Source organism: Cydia amplana, chromosome 24 (assembly GCF_948474715.1).
Source record: "Cydia amplana chromosome 24, ilCydAmpl1.1, whole genome shotgun sequence".
NCBI classification, from domain to species: domain Eukaryota; kingdom Metazoa; phylum Arthropoda; class Insecta; order Lepidoptera; family Tortricidae; genus Cydia; species Cydia amplana.
The window spans coordinates 7,226,997-7,241,882 of NC_086092.1; the positions used below are offsets into that span (position 1 = coordinate 7,226,997).

Sequence of the window (14,886 nt, forward strand, 5' to 3'; positions counted from 1 at the left end):
CACAGATGGGTCAAGATCGAAATGCACTCAATTAACACGATGGGAGACGAAATTATACTCACAGTGGGACCACTCTGGACAAGGGTGGCAAGAGAGAGGAAATACTGGAAGGAGTTGGAGGAGGCCTTTGCCGCCAGGCACACTGAACTAAGAGACTTCATATAAATATTCAAAACTAAAATTACTACTAAAATCAACAAATATGTTCAGAATAAAGGGCTATATAAATAAAAATAAAAATAAATAAATACATACATTGCAAGTTAAATAAAAGCTTGTAAAAAGGATACAGATCTGCGCAAAGTGTGTGTAGTCCGTGGAGCCACTCTTCAGCCGGATGGCCAGGAAGTTGGTGCTGTTGCCGAGCCTCTGCAGCACCGCTGCGTCGTCCAGCACTGACGTCATCTCGGATGACAGCTCGTTGTCACCTGAAAATGACGACAGTTTTTTAGGGTTCGGTTCCTCAAAAAAAAAAAACGGAACCCTTATAGGATAACTCGTTTGTATGTCTGTCTATCTGTCCAACCATTCCCCCCCATTTAACTCCGAAACTACTGGGTCTAAAATGTTGATAAAAGACACAAAATAGTTGTTTACCTATAGATGTCAGGAAAACCTATTAGGAATGTGCTGTCAAGCGTGAGTCGGACTTAATGTATGGAACCCTTGGAACGCGAGTCTGACTCGCACTTGGCCAGTTTTTTGTTTGTACTACCCCCTACCACCAGGGTTGGGCAGTATTTCAATTACATGTATTTGAAATACGTATTTGAAATACAAATTAGTATTTTGTATTTGTATTTCAAATACTACCTCAAAAGTATTTTGTATTTGGTATTTCAAATACTGCACTCACATGTATTTTGTATTTTGTATTTCAAATACTTCAAGCTTCAAAATACATTTCTATAAATACATTTTATTAAATTCTATAATCCTAAAATGTCTAATCTCTCGCACAAGCTGTGAGCCGACCGCGAACCTCCGATCCAGCCGAGATACAATTTTCATTGGCTGGATACTGGATCTATATTAGGTCAACTTCTGCGTGGAACTTTTCGTTTAAATCTAGGGGATAGGGTCATTGCAGTAGTTTCCGTCCATGCACTAGTTTTCGACGACTTGACGGATTATCTCGCGTTGCCCCGGACTCGCGTTGTCCCGGCATTTTGCCACGGCTCATGGGAGCCTGGGGTCCGCTTGGAAACTAATCCCAGTAATTGGCGTTGGCACTAGTTTTTACGATAGCGACTGCCATCTGACCTTCCAACCCAGAGGGTAAACTAGGGCCGTAATTGGAATTAGTCCGGTTTCCTCACGATGTTTTCCTTTACCGAAAAGCGACTGGTAAATATCAAATGATATTTCGTACATAGTTCCGAAAAACTCATTGGTTCGAGCCGGGGTTCGAACTCGCGACCTCCGGATTGCAAGTCGCACGCTCTTACCGCTAGGCCACCAGCGCTTCCTTTTTTGCGAAATATCATTGTTATATGTAGACAGATACATTGCTTAGACGCCTTAGACATAAGGATTGAAATCAGTCCAAATTTGTGCAGGAATGTAGGTATATATTCAAATTTCGTCAAGTGGACGTAAACTAGAGCTGGACGAAAACTAGCGCAATGACCCTATAAGTTTATATGAAAGGATATTCGTTAAACGTTAAAACTAAATGCTAAACAAAAAAATAAATAAAGGTATATTTTGTAATTGAAATACATTATTTTAAACACTGTAATTTGTATTTTGTATTTCAAATACCCGTCACCAAAGTAGTTTGTATTTTGTATTTCAAATACTTTGAAAAATGTATTTTGTAATTTGTATTTCAAATACGTGGAAGCCAGTATTTTGCCCAACCCTGCCTACCACCCCTCATAAGAAGCAGTGGAAAAATTTGCCTGCAGATTTTTCAGCAGCGCAAGAAAACTAAAACCATTCAGGTTTATATTTCAGAATCAACAATTCAACTCATGAAGCGGTGATATATAAAATCATTATCAATACGGAAAACGTACTTAAAAATTACGAAATTACTATGAAAATCTAGAAATATCATAACCTAATTGAAGATTACGTGTCGCAATCAAAAAACGTTTTTTATATCTATTTTATAGGCAAATAAACGTATGTATGGGCAAACATGTGTAGTTTACGGTTTAATACATGTAAATAATTACTATAATGTTACGTACCTTCAACAAAAACTACGAAAATAGCATTTTTCTGTTTAGACAGTGTAACTGCCTCAGCTATGCTGCCACCGTACCAATGCATCTTGATAACACTAATAACCACAGTTTTCTAGCAGTTACAAACTTTTACGGTGTTATTTTGCTATTTTTTTGTAATTTTCAACGATTATGTTTGCACTGAAAACGAAAATATTACGTTGACATGACACTCCAAAATTTTGACAGTTTTGACGTTATATTTTTTTTTAATAAGTCATTCCATCTCTGTTTATTGTAAAGTTACATTATTGTAATATTAGAACATTAACAGCCGCTTTTATTAATATAATATTCTTATGATTTTTTTAAATTATTTTGCTTATGTTTTCATATTCTGTCATACGGATTATATGATGTAAAAGTTGTCTATGGAATATTTCATGTGACATAACTGGACTGCTACTCGCTACTAGATGGCGCTATACTTTAAGTGGTCATAAACTGAATGTACTTCTACTTATCACAAGATGGCAGGTAAATCGCCAACTTTATTTTCGTGTATGTAAAATGAAATGGGACTGGGGGCCGATTTTTGAATTTCGATCACTCGATTTCGTCACTCGAAAATCGGTGAAAAACTGCGAAATGCCGATTTTTGAAATACGAGCGATAGAAATTGGGAATCTAGTGGTATTGACCACTCGTTTTCAATTCTATTAGTAGAATTTACATGCCCAGTAGTGGAGATAGTACTAAACGAAATACACGAAATCGAGCGGTCGAATTTCAAAAATCGGCCCCCTGGGCTGGTCACGTCTGCCGAATGCCGAGTGAGTTGTGTTGTGGGGCAAATCACGTCAGAGTGGGAGCCCGAAAACTCAAACCGGGGATCTGGCAGACCCTGCCGGCGATGGCGGGATGAATTGCCCTAGTAGCACGGTCGCATTTTTATCGTTTGTCACCATGCCTGTCACGTTCTAACAAGTATGTAAGTGCGAAAGTGACGGGCATAGTGATAGTAGATAAAAATGGAACCGTGCTGCCGTGTTTTTAAAGGAGTGGCCAGACATAGCACTAGACAGAGATATGTGGAGAAATTGGGGGAGGCCTTTGCCCAGCAGTGGGACACGACGGGCTCCAAATAATAATAAAAATGAAACACTTTACAATTTTTACAACCAATTATTTTGTTATCTTTGTTTTTCGACGCCAGAGATTTAATAAATGTACACAAGCAATCAAACAAATAGCTGAAATAGGTAGGTAGCGGTAATTTTGTCACATTTATTGAATTTGCAGTTTATTGAATGACAGTGTTTTCAACTTGTATAGACTGTATAGTTCGTTTTTTTAGCATTAGAAAATAAGGTAAACAATCTTGATGTGTCTTTTAATTGAAAAACACATTTTAAAAATAAGTTACGGTAAATATGTAACAATTATGAATCTAATACGATCTTTTATAGTCTTGAAAATCGCTTACTTTCAAGTTCTTTCTAATGCTAAAAAAAACGAACTATAGGTCGAGATACTCGAGATCCCCAGGGATTACGAGGGCTCACACAGCCTTATTTAAAAACAATTTCTTGCCTTTCTTTCTTCAAAAACGTTAACAAAACACTATAGGTCCCCACCTATAGTGTTTTGTTAATAATTCCCCAATTATCGACAATACAAACTTTTTTGACCACGTTTTACCTAATTATGGTTGAAATTATCTTACTTTAAAAATCATGTCATCGATACCTCTAATTAACGTCAAATTAAGCCAAAATATACCCAATTAGTCAAGCAAGCATCTATAAATATACTTATTAGGTAGCCGATGAAAACGAGAGCACAGACTACATATATACAGACGCTGCTATCCCATACATTCAAATGTGACCGCCTAAAAGCGCACCATTACCAGATGGCGTCACTGAAAAAGCACTGTTGCCTATCATGGATACAAGATGGCGCTGTGTCACATCCAAATCATAGAATTCCTAACGACATCTATACGTCTTCATTGAAAGTTAGTAGACATATGTCGTTGCCAACGATTAGAAGTAATCAACAGATGTCGCTTTATAGCGTATTGAATAAATCATGAATCTAGTTTAAAACTGGATCAAGCATGAGGGGTGGAAGGAAATGACCGAACAGGATAGTCTTATGTATCTTTCAGTATGAGTAAAGAGAGTTCGGGCACTTAAGGAGTACAGGGAGGGAAGGGAGAGGCAGGGTACAGAGAAATAGCGTAGCCAAACGGTATAACCATAAAGTAATTTCGGAAAACGATACTGTGGTGATGATAATATTTATATATTATAAGAATGCTACATAAGTCTTGCCGAAACTATTTAAACCGGCTGAAAATAAATACCTGTCATAATAATTTTGCGCATGCTACCATTGGTGCATGGCAAAAGGATTAGACATTACTACTGGCGTAAGTCCGTCTATATGCCACCATGCCACTGGTACTTGAGCGTTTCTTTATATTTTTTTAATCCAATTGCTCAAAAAGTTTAGTTTTTGTAGCTGCAAATCGTGCGTAAAGTTTGATTTTTTTACACTAGTGCTAAAAAGTAATCTGATTGATACATTTTAAATAAATGAGTATTATGCGAGACCCGCTTATAAATGACCCACCTGAACAACGCGCGATTGGGCATAAAGGAGTATTATTCGAGACCCAATAGTATTACTTGAACAACGCGCGACAGAATGAAGCTGACGTTCGTACAATACACTTTATACACTTAATATAAATGTAATTAATTAGATATATATCAATATAATGAAATAACAAAAGATTCATGTTTTTTTACATATAGCTGGTCAACCAAATCTTGTCAGTAAAATAAAGGCGCGAAATTCAAATTTTCTATGGGACGATATCCTTTCGCGCCTACATTTTTCAAATTTGCCGCCTTTTTCTACTGTCAAGATCTGGTTGACCATGTATAATTATATGTTCTGAAAATTAATTTTATTAATTTTAATAATACAATTTCTCTTCAATTGGCATAATGCTGACAACAGTGACAACAGAATCCACATTGAAAAAAATGGCAATTAAAAGTAAAACTTTTTTTATTCCCTTCCCGCCTTTTTTATTCAACATTTAAAGTGATTTATGTTTGTAAGTAATTGCCAAGAAAGCATAAGTTATTAAATAAAAATGAGTGATTCAGACGATTTTGGAGTTAATTTTACGCCACCAGATATCAAAGCAAAGGCATCCGTTGTAAGTGACAGGGCTATAACCGCGAAAATCGAATTTTGCAAATTGCGGGCATTTTTCTCTGTCACTCTAAGTAAAAGTGGAGTAAAAGAGAAAGATCCCCGCAATTTGCGAATTTCGGTTTTGGCGGTAGCCCCTCAGTATATTTCCGGAAAAATCGAAAGCTCGGTACTCGTGCAAAATGACATAATTCTCGCACTTATATCGAAAACTACTATTTTTTGCCATTTTTTATATTGTGATCTTTTTTGCCACTTTTGTGTTATTTGTACTCAAATTCACGAGCTCTTTCGATCCTAATGAGATAAAATACCTCAATTCATGCTCAATTCACTCTTATCGTGCCTTCTAAAAATTTACGATACAAGTTGCATTGCAATAACTATAAAAAAGTAACTGATTTGACTAGTACGAAAATACCCTATTGTAACAATACGATGCGACGTTGTCGAGTTAAACTGGACTCGCTTCGCAGTAACTCATAGCAGTTTGGCAACGTCGCGTCGTGCTTTTATTTTTAAGCAACAGATTTGTACATGATTTGTACCATCTTAGTACCTATACATACAAAGATATGTTTTCATAACGTTCCTTTTCAACTTCTCCCATGGCAAAACCCGTACCTATCAAACCTGAAATTATTATACAAAAGCATTTAATGTTTGTTTTAATAAACTTTTTCTGTTATAATTAGAATAAATATATCTAATTTTGCGTATATTGACCAGGCAGGTGTTTGTATCACTAATTATGTGACCTATAAGTATAGACAGACAACAGCGTGCACAGAAACGTCAAAAACGGCATCAAGTAATGATTATTGCTATTTTAAAATTAGTCCCCTACTTCAGGGTAATGTTATACGCCTGTTCCTTAAAAAAGCTGAGGGCCTACCGCGAACCACGTTCGACGTGTTGCCTCCCTGTCACACTTACGTACGAATTTACAAGTGCGACAGAGAGGCAACACGTCGAACGTGGTTCGCGGTAGGCCCTCAGAAATGGACACTGAGGCATAATTATCATTATTTTGGAATTTAAGTACTATATAATATTATTTGTAGTCTTTTGGAATATCATATTTTATTTGAACTAATAATATTGTATAATAATAAATCATAAAAGCTCTATTTAGGGACAAGAAAGAACTTTCAACGGCAACACTAAAAATAAACTGTCAAATAGTCAAGTCGCCACAAAGCGGCACCGCGTTTGTTGGTTGCCTTTGCTTTGTTTCTGTTTATACAAACTTATTAATTTCATATTATAGCTTCATTTGAACTATAGTACAAGTACGTGAATAGAATACCTAGACGTGTCTTGCTTGGTGCAGTTGCGTAGGTATGCTAAAAGGAAAGTTGGAAGACCGATGTGGCGCTTTAAAGACTGTGCTAAGCGTGACATGTGCCCAAAATGTGGGAGGTCGTGCCGCTCACGCATCGGCCTCCACAATCACCAAACCCGTTGTCTAAACAGCAATGCATAAATCGTCTGCAATAGACGAAAAGACCTGTGATGATGACGTGAATTGCCGATGTAGTAACGGAACACTACTAATGGTAAAACCTACATATTAATCTGACAGTGTCTACTGTTTGCCAATAAATGATAAAATTGATAAAAAATTAACACTTCAGGTAAGTTTGTTTTGAATACAAAGGTTAATTAAATAATTTATCACCACACCAACTGGTAAAGGCCCCCTTGATTGTTCAAATACTAATGAGAAAATTGCATTTATGATTTATCCCACATGTGGGGCAAAGTAATCAGATCTAAATTTTGAGTTTCCTTATGTTAGCTGGTAGAATTTACTTTTAAATGATGATTTTGAATTATAAATTCTTTATAATGTTCATGTGGATTTGATTTTTTTGGTATTTTATAGTTGGTATTTTCCCTGCATTGGCATGGTGATAAATTCTGTGTTTCATTAGGTGGCAATGTTTGTTTAACCCTCGTGCCTTGAATTCTCACAACGCTCAAGATTCCACTTCTCGAACCACTCGCTACGCTCATAGTTCAAATCTTCTGCTTGCCCTGGAATCAACATTAGCATGAGCGGTTAAACAACTGCTTTGCCCCCTTGCCCACTAATAACTATTGTCAAGTTTTATTTTAACCCCCCATGCTAATATTGATACCCGAGCAAGCAAAAGATTCCAAAGTATTTAGAGTTAGAGCAAGAAAGAAGAAAGGTACGTCATAATTTCAAAGATGTTTGACATTTAAAATAACACATGTACTGCGCAGGCGATCAATATCGCTGCATACTTTTCTTGGTCTAAATCTATACAATGGTTAGTGTTTGCAAACAGACTCCAATGTGAAGGCAATGTGTATTAAACTTTATTGTGATATTATTACATTTTATATATAAAAAATATGTTTCTGATTTCAGGACCCAGCCTCTAGCCACTAGAAGTTACAATGTATGCAACAAGAGAGTGAAGATGAAATAGTCAATGCATCTCTGTACAGTCGCCATCAGATATATCGGAACGGCCAAGGTGTTCACAATATCTGAACACGCACTCTAACGCCCTGACAATAGAGGCGTGTTCAGATATTTGTGAGCGCCTTGGCCGCTCCGATATATCTGATGGCGACTGTACCACAAGTAAAATATTTTGAGTGGAAGATGGTTGAGATTGATTCCTGTTTCAACGGACAGACACATGCTATGAAGATTCTCTTAAAAATAATAAAATACAATTAATAAATTCAATGTTTAACATGATAGTGACTTTATTTTGTCTACCCACTAACAACCAATTTGTTCAATGCTGGCGGGCAATGGCGGTAAACTTAAATATTTGATGTGGTATGAAGCTAAATGTTTTGAACATAATGGCAAGCCACTAAAAAGTTTTAATCCTAGATTAGCCATTAAACTGTGGCTGCCAGTCTGATTTGTTAATTGTTATATAAGTACAGTCAGCGTCATATAGTAGGTAGCATCCAAAGTATTCAAATAGTTCGGTACACCATATTATTTGTATGGCGTACTGAACTATTTGAATACTTTGGATGCGACCTACTATACGACGCTGACTGTACTTAATTTAAATATATATAAATTGTATATTATTTCTACGGCCTCCTAGCTAGTCAGTAGTGACAGTGACCCTGCTCTGCTATGTGCTATGAAGTAGGAGGTCCTGGGTTCAAATCCTCATAGGACATTTATTTGTTTTTTAATTGTGTGTGTATATATTAATGGTCTATATCTATTCCCATCTGTCCACACCTCTTGTATGGCGGCGGGGACAAATGGGCCACCACCATGGGACACCATATTAATACACTTTTAGGGGGATCCGAACCTAGGACTTCCAGCTTTGATATGATCATAAAATATAAGATATGTATGTATTTACATTTACACATTGTATTATTGCTCTCATACATATAGGGATATTTTTTTAAATGTCGGATGTCTCTTCTCTTTTGAGCATGAATAGAAGCAGGGGATAACTGACAGAACGGGATAGTCTTATGTATCTTTCAGTAGGAGTAGCAGCGAAAGCGCTATTATTGTTTGTCCTTGTCACAGTCTCACATCTTGTTTTATTCCCCACCGTAAATTGACCACCGTGATTGGTCGAATTCATTTGTTGCCCACCATAACAAATAAATTCGACCAATCATAGCGGCGCAATGCGACGCTATGATTGGTCGAATTTACATGTTTTGTCCCTCACGGAGGCACGCGTACACCACTTCTATAGGATGCTACCTTCTATGCTTTTGAGCAAGTTTTTGTCACCTGCCCTGCTATTCAAACTACTCAAGAATTTACAATGTTTTGTTACCAAGTAGGTCGATTAGTGTAAGACTGTCCTAAAATATATGTATAGCTATATGAGGACAATTTTGTAATGCGTAAGGTTAAGTAAATTAATATACAAACAGCAACACTCCTAACTGTACATCGGTACAGTTAACACTTAACAGTGTGGCTGATGATACCATGTAGGTTTAATATATTTTAATTATTATCACGTTTCTAAGAACAATAGTACATTATTGTCGAGGTTCGGAAGTAGCTACTTGCAAGCTGAGGATTCGTTTTAAACGGACGACCTTGGGAGTCCGTTTAATTGAATCCGAAGCCAGCAAGTAGCCTTCCAGCCGAGTCATATATAGTGCTTTTCTCAAAAATGGTGCAAGAGATATTTTACAGAAGCAACGTTCTAATTTTCACAGAGAAAAGTAAAACCATTAAAAAGATTTGCTTGCCGCCTTTAAAAAAAATAGAAGTGTATTTTTCTGCTGAAAATACGCCAACGTATTTGAGACACCTAAATAGTCGCGGTACCAACATTATATTAATAATAAGTGCTGATCATCTGTTCGGCTGTTTAATGGACCTATGCCTTCATTTGATATGGCCATTTAAAGTTTTAAAAAGTTTGGAACTCGTTTAATAATGGAATTTGTATGCAACATTGCAGTCCCGAAATCGAGACAGCAATGTTTTTAACTTTTTAATTTTTAGAATGACCATAAACTACACACTTCGCGACCTATTTTTTAACCGGCAACGTCGACTTTGCCGTCCATTTTTGAGAAAAATTATATTATTTATTACTTAATAATGTTGATATGTTGTCTGTGATATGATCATAAAGTATGAGGATTTACTACAGTGACATCTATTGATAGTCTTTCTCAAACAATCGAGCTATTTAGTGTGTTACAACGGCAAGAAACTAACTGTCTAGTAATGCGATAGATGGCGCTTAGAATAGTTCATGCCATTATTTATTTATTTTTTTCTGCGTCGATTTACTATGTGTAAATGGATGTTTTAAAAGGTTTTTGTTGTAATATGCTAAATAAATTAGAACTATACATGTTAATTTAAAAATTGGCAAGATTTGAAATAACACAAATATATATTTAGGCCCAATGGTGCTCTGAGTGACATCTCTTGGATTTTTGTGGAACTAAGCGAGGCTTGTATGGGCCGATTACTCTATACTATACTTACTTTATGACGAGAGTAAACTCATAATAAAGTAGTAGAAGAGGGTGGCGATGGCGGCCCTTTGGGCCCTACTACGATAAATTCTCTTTCGGCACTATAGTTCGTTTTTTTAACCGACTTCCAAATCTCAAAGAAGGAGGTTATCAATTCGGTTGTATGTTTTTTTTTATTTTTTTTATTTTAATTTTTTTTTATGTTTGTTACTCCATATCTCCGTCATTACTGGACCGATTTTGAAAATTCTTTTTTTGATTGTATGTATATGCATACAGATTGGTCCCGTTTTGGTCAAAACCCAGTTCTGATGATGGGATCCATGAGGAATCGAGGGAACTCCTCAAATCTTAAAGGCATATATATAGTGATTTTTGTGTTTTTATCAACAAATCAAGCATATACATTCAGAAACGTGACATTTGATGAAGTGGAACTGCTGATGATGATCAGAACAGAACTCTTCAACGACGCATAGTTCACGTTTGGCGATTTGTCCTCTTCGTTATGTTTGTTAAGCAAGTTAAGTTTTTAAGCCACATTTTTGTCAAGCTCGAGTTCTGATGATGAGATCCATAAGAAATCGAGGGAACTCCTCAAATCTTAAAGGCATACATATAGTGATTGTTGTGTTTTAATCAACAAATTAAGCATATACATTTAAAAAGTAACATTTGAGGAAGTGTAACTGCTGATGATGACCAGAACGAAACTCTTTAACGACGCATAGCTCGCGTTTGGCGATTTTTCCTTTTCGTTATGTTTGTTAAGCAAGTTAGGTTTCTAAGCCATATTTATGTCAAGCTCAAGTTCTGAACATGGGATCCATGAGAAATCGAGGGAACTCCTCAAATCTTAAAGGCACACGTATAGAATTTTCTGTATTTTCATCATAAAATAAAGCATTAACATTAAAAACTGTCGCATTTGATGAACTGGAACTGCTGATGATGATCAGAACAGAACTCTTCAACGACGCATAGTACATGTTTGGTGATTTCGAATTTCGACTTTGACTTGGACTGGGACCCGGACTCGGATCCAGATCCGGCCTCGTACCCGGATCCGGTTCGGACCCGGACCCGGACCTGGACTCGGACTCGGACCTGGACTAGACCCGGACTCGGACCCGGACTCGGACACAGACCTTGACCCGGAAAACCACTATGATACCTAAACTAAACAAACTACTATGATTACCTACCATAAAATGTAGGTATAAAGTATGATGAGGCCAAACCCCTCCCGCTCAAACCCCCGTACACCGCACCGCATGCGCCGTTAAGTGGGTTAGGTTAGGTTTGAACTGCTATCCTCACAGAACCGAACAAAAGTGGGTTAGGTTAGGTTAGAACTGCGAGCCTTACAGAAACGAAATGCTACTAGAAAAGTGGGTGGTTTTACCTCCTTTTCTACATAGCGCACCATCTACAATAATCTTTCACCGGGCCGCATAGAAGTCGGTTTTTTTTTCTTAAAAATTATTTAGCATTAGAAATAAGGTAAACAATCTTGACGTGTCTTTTTATTGAAAAACACGTTTTAAAAATAAATAATGGCAAATATGCCACAATTATGAATCTAATACGATCATTTATATTCTTCTGCTTTCATAAGTAAATAGTTACTGATTTTTAAAAAGCGTTTTTCAATTAAAAGACATGTCAAGATCGCTTATCTTCTTCTAATGCTAAAAAAATACGAACTATAGGTATACCTATAACCTTTTTTGTATAAACTCCAAAGGTTGGCTACCGAGACAAGAGGCTGACATATAGTCTGTCAAACAACTTTGTCAGTAGAAAAAGGCGCGAAATTCAAATTTTCTATGGGACGATAAGCCTTCGAGTCTACATTTTTTAAATTTGCCGCTTTTTTATATGACGGAAATGCTTGACAGACTATACATTGATACAGCTGACTGAACAAATTAAATAACGCAACGAACGATACTATATAATTTGTATTGTATTTATTGAAAACATATTGTTATTATATTATTGTTACTTAATCCTTATTGTTACTTTCGTGAATTGATACCGCCGATTTATAAAACTACAGTTGCTTCAGAAGTAATTAAAAAATAGTCACACGTAAATCAAGATTACAGGGTTAGTTTGGACCTCAATTGGCAGAGTAGAAAAAGCCGCCCAATTTGAAAAATGTAGGCGCGAAGGGATACCGTCCCATAGAAAATTTGAATTTCGCTCCTTTTTTTTTACTGAGAAGATTTGGTTGACCATCTATAGTTGGGTAGTTTTACGGTAAGTACTTAAATTAATCGTAATAAGGATGTGTAGTTTACTTCCTTAGTCCAAAAACTAATCGCCAACTGTCACCCCGGCGGAAGGGGCGTGGCCGCGTTTCGTTTTACGCACGACACAATCCATTACCGGTTCGAGTAGACCCTCTTTATTTAATGTTGTGGTTACTTGAACACGCTTACATTTCGTCAGTTTAATTTGGACTTTGTAGGAAAGAGATATGGACGGTTTTAGGTTGTTTTTATTGTTTTTTCTACTCCAGCACTTAAATGTGTCAATTAAATGACTGACAGTGATATCTAAAGCAATGTCATTTGAATGCTTTGTCTATAGGCTCATAAGATGACAGTCTTATGAGTATAATACAACTGCTTTATTTTTTTTAAAGATACAAGTTCCGATCATCTTGATTGAAAGAGGTATGTTTTCATTTACAATAATAACTATTTTTTTTTTAATAATAACTCAATTTTTTTTAAATAATAACTCTTTTTTTTAATAATAACTCTTTTTTTTAATAATAACTCTTTTTTTTTTTTTTTGCTGCACCTGTCATAGAAAAAGTAATGTATGCAACAGCTCATAATTGGTTCTTAAAATTCTCGGGTCTTTTTTTACAAAACTCGACTACGTCTCGTTTTGTAACTTCGACCCTTGAATTTTAAGAACCCTTATTATATCACTGTTGCATAAACTACTATTAAGGGAAGACCCAGATTCTTAGGGAAGTCAGTGGTCGGTGAAGATTTAGATGTTGTTGTTAATGTTACAGATTACGGTCATTAGGGTGTATTTAGTGTAACATAGTTTTAGATATGAGCAGTGGCGGGATCTGAGGGTCTACCGCGAACACCGGAGTTTGCAAATTGCGGGCATCTTTCTTTGTCACTCTAAGGCTGTTACCACACAAATCGATCGATCGACGTTGACATCATAACAGTCGACGCCGATCGATGCCATCGATCGATTGGTGTGGTAACACCCTAATTACGCGTTAATTGGAGTATATACCTAAAAGAAAAAGATACCCGCAATTTGCGAAATTCAGTGTTCGCGGTAGCCCCGCTCATCTGAGCCTTAATGAAGTTAGGTATGTACTTATAATACATGTTAGAGTCTGTGCGAGTAGACAGACACTACAACATTTCCCATAAATTTAAAAACAAACACAGCAAGCTAGAATTAAGGGGGCGTTCACAAATTGCCTGCCAATTACGGTGTATTATCGAATGAATATTGTAACTGTACTCAACTGTACTTAATGACAGGTTGGCAACATTTGGTGCACGTCATTGGGCTTTCAAATGCTATATTTTTATTACGAGTCGGACCACGCTAAGTTTTCATTGCAAGTGCTACGTCAAGTGAACCTTAGGTTATATTGGGCCCCATACATTCCACATTCCACGACTCTTCTCTTTCCGAACAGACTCTATGTATGTGTTCTTACTGGCAAGTTTATAGTTTATGCAAAGTTAAGGTGGTCGGAGTCTATTCGATTGCATTTTTGACAACATGGCCGTAGTTTTTTGATCTTGAATTCCAGTTTCACCTCTCAGGCCATGGTCAAATGACTGCATATTTTCCACTGCCATAAAGGAAAACTTTTCGTTATGATTTTCCTTTACATTCGGACAAATGTTGGTACAAGTTTGTCCACAATTAGGGGCCGGTGGGCGGAGCGATATGAGTTATTTGATATAGCTATACTAATTGAATGCTTTACGAAGCTGACTGTACAACGAATAGACATGTGCAGTTATTTAATGTGAAAACCTTTGTATTAAGGTTACGAAAGTTTGTAATTAACCTTTCATATGTGTGTAGAACCTGTAGAGGTCTAAAAAACGTGGGTTAGGTATATCTAACCTCGGTTGTGCTGGAAAATCCTTCTCGAAAAAAATGCAAGATGACTAAAAAAATTAGGTCAGGATACAGACAAGAGGTCAATCAACAAATATCGAAAATAATATTAAAAATTAAAATCGTGATTGAGTTTTTTTTTCAGTGTTTTTCGAGGAGAACTATTCAAGGTGATGATGATGATGATGATGAAATTGGTGAATAAATAAGCCAATTTTCCGAGACAAAAAAGCGTTAGCGAAAACGACAGGTTTGTGGACAAAAATGTCAACATTTTTTTTAACCACTGTAGATTGTTTCACGTGGCACTTTTCCCTTAATAATATATTTTAAATTTTTTGTATAATTTAATTTTTACAGAATT

At 36.4% G+C, this 14,886-nt stretch overlaps 2 protein-coding genes across 2 annotated transcripts in view; both read right to left on the reverse strand.

Moving 5' to 3' along the window:
* The window catches only part of LOC134659063 (UBX domain-containing protein 4), a 30,014-nt gene extending 27,582 nt beyond the window's left edge, over nucleotides 1–2,432 (reverse strand). The window contains exons 1-2 of the mRNA XM_063514669.1: nucleotides 2,199–2,432; nucleotides 291–428 (exon numbers count right to left, since the gene is read on the reverse strand). Of these exons, the coding sequence (XP_063370739.1) occupies nucleotides 291–428; nucleotides 2,199–2,280 (220 nt within the window). The 5' untranslated portion in view covers nucleotides 2,281–2,432. The remainder of the gene's footprint in view (nucleotides 1–290; nucleotides 429–2,198) is intronic.
* LOC134659241 (androgen-dependent TFPI-regulating protein-like) overlaps nucleotides 1–14,886 on the reverse strand; it is a 516,400-nt gene that overhangs the window by 172,099 nt on the left and 329,415 nt on the right. The gene's annotated exons all lie outside the window — the stretch shown is intronic.